The sequence below is a fragment of the Ictalurus punctatus genome, chromosome 23, assembly GCF_001660625.3.
Source record: "Ictalurus punctatus breed USDA103 chromosome 23, Coco_2.0, whole genome shotgun sequence".
Taxonomy (NCBI): domain Eukaryota; kingdom Metazoa; phylum Chordata; class Actinopteri; order Siluriformes; family Ictaluridae; genus Ictalurus; species Ictalurus punctatus.
In genome coordinates this window covers 18,655,869-18,665,868 of record NC_030438.2, presented here as the reverse complement: position 1 = coordinate 18,665,868, position 10,000 = coordinate 18,655,869, and the positions used below count along the sequence as shown (strand labels likewise).

The following is a 10,000-nucleotide window of genomic DNA, read 5'->3' as shown; positions in this document are numbered from 1 at the left end:
TATAACTCCTCATCTATATACACTTATAACCAGTTATAACTCCTCATCTATATACACTTATAACCAGTCATAACTCCTCATCTATATACACTTATAACCAGTTATAACTCCTCATCTATCTACACTTATAACCAGTTATAACTCCTCATCTATATACACTTATAACCAGTTATAACTCCTCATCTATATACACTTATAACCAGTTATAACTCCTCATCTATCTACACTTATAACCAGTTATAACTCCTCATCTATCTACACTTATAACCAGTTATAACTCCTCATCTATCTACACTTATAACCAGTTATAACTCCTCATCTATATACACTTATAACCAGTTATAACTCCTCATCTATATACACTTATAACCAGTTATAACTCCTCATCTATATACACTAATAACCAGTTATAACTCCTCATCTATCTGCACTTATAACCAGTTATAACTCCTCATCTATATACACTTATAACCAGTTATAACTCCTCATCTATCTGCACTTATAACCAGTTATAACTCCTCATCTATCTACACTTATAACCAGTTATAACTCCTCATCTATCTACACTTATAACCAGTCATAACTCCTCATCAATCTACACTTATAACCAGTTATAACTCCTCATCTATCTGCACTTATAACCAGTCATAACTCCTCATCTATATACACTTATAACCAGTCATAACTCCTCATCTATATACACTTATAACCAGTTATAACTCCTCATCTGTCTACACTTATAACCAGTTATAACTCCTCATCTATATACATTTATAACCAGTTATAACTCCTCATCTATATACACTTATAACCAGTTATAACTCCTCATCTATATACACTTATAACCAGTTACAACTCCTCATCTATCTACACTTATAACCAGTCATAACTCCTCATCTATATACACTTATAACCAGTTACAACTAATGTATCTACATTTATAAACGAGTTATAACTCCTCATTTATTGTACATTTGAAACAAGTTATAATCCTAAATAGATCTGTATTTGTGACAGGTTTAAAGCCGTTTATAACTCCTCATGTATCTACATTTATAACAAATTATATATCTTTATTCCACTATGTTCATAACAGTTTATAATAAACGGTTATACACATTTTGAATCATGTATATTTATAAAGTCATAACCATTTCATTTTCAACAAATCCTTATCTCTCTATATTTCCAACAGAAATGTTGATAGATCTAAACCTCAATACATCCCCCACTATCTACAATAACTCATCATCCCATACGTTTATAACAGTTTATAACGCATCATCATGTATCTAGTACTGTATGTTTTTGGATAGTCTTTCTTCTAGATTCGGAGCTGTGTATAGATCGTCTCCGTACGTCCGTAGTGCATTTATTACTGTTTATAAGCCATTCTGAGTTTGCGTGTCTGTGTGGGTGTGTACTGAATGACAGTGTTTCATCAGTTTTGTATATTATTAGCCTGTTCCTACCTCAGATATGTTTATTAGTGCATTTCACCTCCATGTTATTGAGCACGGCGACTTGTTTTTGCTTGAATCAGACTGATCGGATGAAATATACGGAGCGGTTTGGTCGGAAAAAAACATCTCAGAGCACTTACCTCGGGAGTGCTGTAAATAGCTCTTCACCATCTGTTAATTAATTCCAGGGCAAGTGAAGGCATGTAACACTTGGCAGATCGGTGCACCTTTTCTTCCAGCTGTGGAATTACTCATCATGGGTTGTCATTTTTAAAGCATGTTAGTTATATCACCTGCAAACAACGCAAATGAAATGCTATGTTTGAAATGCACTAAATATGATTTATAAGTGCGAAGATAGTTGTTTACTTTATTATGAGTGCTTCTTAGACATACTGATGGACAAATCTACAGATTGTGGACAAGATCGTGGACGAAATCCACAGATAACTGACATTCTTTTGATAAATGCGTCCGGGTGATTCTCCCCGGGCCGCTGTTCAGTAGAATATTACCTGCGTTATAGATCCTGTGGCCACTTTCATAAATATGCATGGGAATTGGCTTTCATGGCTGTCCATGATGGATTAGATCACTTAAGGCTTGTTGATTTACCGTGCTGCATAACTGCGTCATAGTGGATGTTCTTTTTTGTTGTTTTTTTTTTTCCGTGTCCTCGGCTCCTCGTTTGCAGACGGCGAGTGTTTGGACTATAAGTGGGTGAGCACGTCTCATTCGGTCTGGTGCGAGCGCTCAGACGGAATCAACGTGACAGGTACGGTGATGCTCTGTTTTCACGAGTGATGTCACAAAGTCAAGGCAGGAAGCGATGTTTTACGATAGGTTTTGCCGCGTGCTAAATTTTTCACGATGACCGTACCGAGTTTGGGGCTTAAAGAAACCTCCGGAAGCGCGAAACTGAAACTTTAAACTGAAGTTGAAATGGAGTGAGAAGGGTCGTCATTTGAGGGGACGTTGTTTATAAGAAAAAATAAACCTTTTCGTTTCAATATTAAAATTCTGTTACGTTACCTTTAACTAGCATAAACCAGCTTGCGCAAATTTAATACCTGCCCTTCAGTCATAAAGAAATGAAGGGTCATCAATTTGGGAAACTTGCAGGTTATTTTATTAAGCCATAATTCACTTACAAAAAAAAACATTGGTCATTTTTAAAAAAAAATGTATCCTTTTATTTTGTCCCAGGCGTCCGCAATGTTAACGCGTACCTTCGGTTGTATTCATTTACACACGCAATCTGTCTGCCTGTAGCAATTCACACTGCTTAATTCATTTGCATTAAAATAATTTTATATTTTGCACCTGCAGATGCTCTAAATAAACGGACCTGTTATTCTGCTCGTGATGGGGGGAAAAAAAAAAAAAACCCTTATTAGTCACTGATTTATCAGGCTCGGACACGTTTTTACATTATGCAAACTGTTAAATCAGGTTCTCCTTGTAGAAATCAGGTCAATGGGTGAAACATTACAGTGACTCATATTTAAGTACCAGTAATTACACAGGATTAAAGGGAGCGAAATAATTAGCTGTTAACATTTAATAACACATATTACATAATAGTTTGAGGTCCAGTGTTAGCGTTTGAACTTAGCATTCATAGATGGTTGCCTTGAGCGGCGGCGTCACGTAGCAGTAATCAGTAGACCGGATACATGGCTTCGCTTCAGTACTCATTAGTCCTTCATTTAGGACTTTAGCATGGAAACGTAGTGTTGTTCATTTTTACATCTTTTTTTTTATTATTTATTTATTTATTAAAGTTTCATAGCTGACTTTTTGACCTCTAGGTGGATGCCCTCCTACAATGGCACCTGGGAATGAGCAGCCATGTGTCCCGTCTTGTGACCATCCACGATCCGTCTGCTCCGAGGTAAGACACGTGAGAAACCTGCTCACACGATTGAACGTCTTTGTTCTTTTGAGAGTAATGTGCTGAAATGAAGGCAGATGTTCAGTCTAACGCACTTAATAGAACATGCTGAAACTTGTGACGTGGATATAACGTGCTGTAAGCATCTATGTACTAAATCTGTGGCGTCTATAAACATTAGACTAGACTCGACTAGAGCAACTACATGGTGCCGATACATTTCTAAAATACACTGCAAGTCATGGTTTTTAATTGATATACCTGCAACTTTAAGTGCATTGCTATGTCTCTGAATTTCATGTAATGGAAGCTCGAAGAGATTTACATTTAATACTCGCTCTTCGGTCGTAGTAATTTGCGGACTAAATCTTCATCCCCATTCGCTCGTCATCTGCTCATCACCCTCTGATAGGGAATTGGAAATTTAACCAGGAAATTAACAAGGAAATGTCGACACACTAGATATGTATTAATATATATTTTGACATTTGATTGTTAGTGGGTTTTGGGAAACAAATTGGCCTTATTTACTAAGATTTTATGTTCAGAGGTGGGATCCCCCCCCCTTTCCATCTGCCTTCAGTTCTGAGAGTCATCCAGGCGTGTTTGTTAGCGTGTGTCTCTGCTGCCCTCTTCAGGAAGCTGTGTGTGTGTGCGAGGAAGGCTACACCGAGGTACTGTCTCCTGATGGTCTGCTGCAGCAGTGTGCTCAGATCCCCGTGCTGGAGATTCCTACAGCGGGGAGCAAAAACGAAGACGTGAAGACAAGCCGAGCCATCGACCCCACCACCTCCACCACAGACGAGCCTGGCCCGACGGGGCGCACTTGGTACCTCAGACCCTTCGGACCTGGTAAAGCAGGCGTTTTAAATTACTTTTTTTTTTTTTTTAAGCAATTTAAGAAACAAAACAAACAAAAAAAGTAATTGAAATATCTCTAAATATCCTGTTTACACCCCTATGAAGCATCACAAAAGTGACCATGCATCATAGTGGTATAAAGTATTACAGTCTATTAAAGTGTCATAGTGCCATTAAGTATCATAGTGCAATAAAATGTCATAATGCCATAAAGTCTCACAGCATGGTAAAATACAGTGGTGTCAGTGGTTTAGTGTTATAATCATAGCGCAGTAAAATGTCAGTGTGGTAATGTCATGGTGTAATAAAGCATCATAGTGCGGTAAAATGTCACGGTGTAATAAAGCATCACGATGAAATGCAATGTCAGTGTGTGATAAAGTCGTGATGCGATGAAGCATTATAGTGTGATAAAATGTCACAGAGCGATAAAGTGTCACAGTGAATTAAATCACTACAGCACATAATGCACATTAATTCACGGCATAGTAAACACGGTGAAGTGTCATGGTACTGTAACATGTGGTATTGAATATGTCATGGTGCAGTAATATGCCATAACACTGTAAAGTGACAGCATGTGTGATGCTGCTTGTGCTTGTCTCTTCACAGACGGCAGACTGAAGACGTGGGTTTACGGCGTGGCGGCCGGTGTGTTTGTGCTCCTGGTGTTTATAGTGTCCATGGTCTACTTAGCGTGGTAAGAGACAGTAAGATAGATGACAGTATCTACCCGAATCCATCCTCCTCCTCCTCCTCCTCCTCCTCCTCCTCATCATCATCATCCTCATCCTTCAGTTCTCACACATTTTGTTTTTATTTTCCCGCCCTGTTTGCCCCCTGTTGATTTTTTTGCTTCCCCGAGCAGCAGTTACTGCGCCATGCGCCGCTCTCGGGCCACGCTCGACTCTGCCAGCTGTGCGGCGGTGTGGATGGGCCGCGACGCTCACGAGCTCACCTTCACCTACCCCGAATGCCAGCAGCCTGAGTTCAGCGACGGTTAGGGTTCGCACCCCTGACCTCCTGACCTTTTGACCCCAGTGCCTGTGTGTATGCGGCTCTGCTTTCCTCCCAGCCTGCAGAGGTACATTACAGCTCTGCTGTATCAGTGTCACTAAATCTGAATCTGTAGGGCATGCTGTTGCTCCTCGTCCAAATGTTCACACAGCAGTAGTTATCAAACAAATATCACATTATGATTCACAGTGTCATTTTCGTCGTCGTTTGGAAATTTAAAACTAGCATCGCAATTCATTTTCATTCACTGTTCTACAGTCCAGTTGAGTAGATTTGCAGGGCATGCTCAGGGGTACTCAATACAAAATACCCGGTTACACTCTATTTATTTAAGTTACCTACATATCCTCTATATAACACATTCATAAGCATTGCATGAATCATTTATAAAGAAGCAATGCTCGTGAATCTACAGACTCCATAAAGGCTTATGTCAGAGCTTTATTGCAATTTGTATGTAATAATGATTGTTACTGCATTTATTTTCTCATATATTGCAAGTGTGTATAAACTTTTTTACTTGAAGCCCATTCATGACATTCATAGTGCTTCATAGTGCTTTATAACCATATTATAACTACAAATCTGATCCACTGTTTAATTGAGGGCTTCATTCATTCATTCATTCATTCATAAGTCTTTCATAAATTTTTCAGCATTGTGGCTACACTTTCTATGAAGGTCATATCTATAATATTATGTGCACGCTCATATCATGTTACAATGCATTCATAAGATTATACACTTTGTTATAATGCATTCATAAGGTTATACACATTGTTATAATGCATTCATGAGGTTATACACATTGTCATAATGCATTCATGAGCTTATACACATTGTCATAATGCATTCATAAGCTTATACACTTTGTTACAATGCATTCATGAGGTTATACACATTGTTATAATGCATTCATGAGGTTATACACATTGTCATAATGCATTCATGAGCTTATACACATTGTCATAATGCATTCATAAGCTTATACACATTGTCATAATGCATTCATAAGGTTATACACATTGTCATAATGCATTCATAAGCTTATACACATTGTCATAATGCATTCATAAGATTATACACACTGTCATAATGCATTCATGAGCTTATACACATTGTCATAATGCATTCATAAGCTTATACACATTGTCATAATGCATTCATAAGATTATACACACTGTCATAATGCATTCATGAGCTTATACACATTGTCATAATGCATTCATAAGATTATACACATTGTCATAATGCATTCATGAGGTTATACACATTGTCATAATGCATTCATGAGCTTATACACATTGTCATAATGCATTCATAAGCTTATACACATTGTCATAATGCATTCATAAGGTTATACACATTGTCATAATGCATTCATGAGCTTATACACATTGTCATAATGCATTCATGAGGTTATACACATTGTCATAATGCATTCATAAGATTATACATATTGTCATAATGCATTCATAAGGTTATACACATTATCATAATGCATTCATGAGGTTATACACATTGTCATAATGCATTCATAAGCTTATACACATTGTCATAATGCATTCATGAGGTTATACACATTGTCATAATGCATTCATAAGCTTATACACATTGTCATAATGCATTCATAAGATTATACACATTGTTATAATGGTTTGTAACCATTGCAAATGCATTACTCCTTATAGCTATCGCTATAATGCATTAAAATTGTTAATATGATGCATTATAAGTAGTGTTCATAACACATGACCACCAAGTACCACTTTGCATAGTGCATTATGAGAAGATAGTGTATAATGGCGGTATAATGTGTTATAAGCACTACTTTTAATGCATTCGTTGATCAATTTATAAATGCATTATAAACAATGTTCGAAAACTGTAATACCTTATGAATTCATTATAACATGTTATTATATAAGTCAATCTACATATGGCCTTCGCAGAATGTGTTACCTTTATGAAGCTCATATGCATGATAAACTACGAATCCATTTAAAACATGCACGCTTAAGGCTTTATACGCGTTGTTACGCATATTTATGCAACGGAATTACAGTTTATTGCAGAGCTTATAATGCATTATAAGCCGCGTTTATAACACATATCACCAATACTAAGCTGTCGGTGTTATAATGTGTTATAAACTCTCACAGATCGTAACAGGTTAAAATAAAATGCACGATACAGACAGCTGTGACTTGTAATGCCTTTTCATAAATAATTATAACGTTGAGTAGGATGCCTTACGAACACGTTATAGCGCGGTACGAATTGGTTTCGCGTGTTTGGCTTTGCGTTCCCTTTACGAAATATTTTTACGATTTTACCGCACGTGGTCCAACCCGTCCTTCCGTCTTTACTTTATCCATTCCGATCATGTCATTTCCCATAATTCACTGCCGCACGTAGCTTCCTGTACGCGCCGTCGTAGATTCCGCGCGAGTTAACGAGTTAACGTTTCTGATCTTTTTCCTCAGCAAAAAGCCAAAGAAACCGCAGAGACGACAAAACAACAACAGGCTGAAGCCGCTGACGTTGGCGTATGACGGCGATGCTGACATGTAGCCCTGATGACACGACACACACACACACACACACACACACACACACACACCTTCATCAGTGCCATAAACACACACACACACACACACACGCACACACAGCAAGAAGACGCCACTTTGCTTTCAAACGCGAACACGGACACTCGGATAATCAGCATGATGATGATGTTGTGTCCTCACGTGTCATGTGATTCCTGGACAACAACGTGGACGTCAGATGAGTCGAGTTCAAAACCTGACGAAGAAATGTATCCCTAAAACGATTCCCGAGCGAAATTGATGCGAGTTTTATGGACTTTTAAACAACTGCTCATTGTGAATTTCAGCCTTTCTGTGGAAGGAGGAGACGGCGTCCGGCGTCCCGCGTCCCGCGTCCTCTCTTCTCCTCATTTCCACCTTATTGCACTATATTAGTGCAGCATGATATGCATTCGAGTCAGGGTTTATCGGATTCTGGAGCTACACTGCAAAAATAAATAAATCAATTCATTTAAATAAAAATAATAATTAATAAAAAAAAAAACAACAACAAAGCGTACGGGCGTGACGAGAACTTGGATGAGAACACTCGGACTTTTTCAAACCTGAAAACTTGATTTGCTTTTTTCTTTTCGTTTTCTTTTCCTTTCCGACGCGATGATAGATCGTCCTTTTTCTCTTCTACTCATAGTGCTTTTTTTTTTCTTTTTTTTTGTTTAAACTATTTGAATATTTTCTAAGCTTTATTTGTTGAGCTCATTTGTGAGAGTATGACGGTGTGATGACGTTCTGTTCGAGCCCTGCGGTTTCTGCCTTATTGTGCAAAGAAATGTATAACCTGTTGAAATAATTATGAATATTCAGAAATGTATAATTACCTGTTATATCTGGCTTATATACAGAGCTATTTAAAAAAAAAAAAACAACAACAAACAATATGCGGGAACACTTTCTATTAAGGTCATATGAAGGTCACATTCGTATCGTGGCGTAATGCATTACGCGTTGTTATAACGATTTATGATCGTACACGTCAGAATGCATTATGAATAGTTAAGTAATGTTCATAACACGTTTTATCGCCGACACTAAAGCGCTACTTTGTGTACCTTGGTATGAGACTGGGTTGTGTTTTTTTGTTGTTGTTGTTGTGTTTTTTTTACCCTTGATGATCAGACTATAATCATACTACAAAAAAAATTTAGACTTGTAGACTTGTAGAAGAACTTTTTTTTAAAAATAAATAAATAAACAAATGTCGTATAATATGTTTAGATCTTATAAAATTTTTGGATTTAGTTGAATTTTTTGGATTCCCACAACGTTTTGATTTCAAATACGCCTCGCTTTACATGCAGCTCAACAGTATAACTATAATAAATGAGTATATCGAAGTTATTATTAATCTCTCGGATGTAGCTCTTTTTCTTTACTGACGCTGAAACCACGAGCATCAGGCGATGTTTACAGATAGACACAAAAAAATCACTTACACTGCAAATATAAATCATATCAAATCGAAATATTCGAGTAGAAATATGTTCAAGATCGAAAAACACACTCATGTCTGTTTATAGGTTAAAGGATTTCCACACAACTCACTTTGCTGAATCATTCGCCCGTCGTCGTCGTCGTCGTCGTCGTCGTTGTTCTCGTTAATCCACGGAGCTCTGTTTATCATGTGACCTACTCTCTATGTTGTTCCGCTACAGAAAGTCCGATATATTTCAAGATCAAATAAACTCCTTCTGTCTTTGTAAAGAAAAACAGACACAACCTCGTTATAAAAATACCCGAGCATCCTCATAGAAACTGTAATGGTTTTAATGGTTATAATGGGAAATAATCATTTGGAACTGTATTGCGCTGTGAAACTGTAATGGTCCCTGTGGGTCTCAACGGGTAATTTGTTGCCTTCTACTGGTGGCATGTTATGTCTAGTGGATACCATTAAGCCCCAGTAATGGTGATGGTAATGGTTTTAATGGTTAGCTGATGGGTTGTAATTTGTATTTGTCGAATTTTGTAGAAATTTTGAATTTCTGTGACGGTTTTTATAGTTTGTTTGGGGTTTGTTTTGTTTTTTCAGGAGAGCTAGCAACCTGAATTTGATATAGGAATCGGCGAATAGCGAAAATGTTAGCCAGATTTTATTATTATATTATGGACTAGCACTAAAAGACAGGGAGTGCTAATCGACTGGACGAACACTTTTA

At 37.4% G+C, this 10,000-nt stretch overlaps 1 protein-coding gene across 1 annotated transcript in view; it reads left to right on the top strand.

Moving 5' to 3' along the window:
* Positions 1 to 10,000, top strand: part of LOC108256167 (thrombospondin type-1 domain-containing protein 7A) — a 116,858-nt gene that overhangs the window by 105,114 nt on the left and 1,744 nt on the right. The window contains exons 25-30 of the mRNA XM_017452746.3: positions 2,158 to 2,238; positions 3,275 to 3,357; positions 3,996 to 4,209; positions 4,831 to 4,918; positions 5,087 to 5,302; positions 7,722 to 10,000. The exon at positions 7,722 to 10,000 is cut by the window's right edge and continues 1,744 nt beyond it. Coding sequence (XP_017308235.1) covers positions 2,158 to 2,238; positions 3,275 to 3,357; positions 3,996 to 4,209; positions 4,831 to 4,918; positions 5,087 to 5,222 — 602 coding nt within the window. The 3' untranslated portion in view covers positions 5,223 to 5,302; positions 7,722 to 10,000. The remainder of the gene's footprint in view (positions 1 to 2,157; positions 2,239 to 3,274; positions 3,358 to 3,995; positions 4,210 to 4,830; positions 4,919 to 5,086; positions 5,303 to 7,721) is intronic.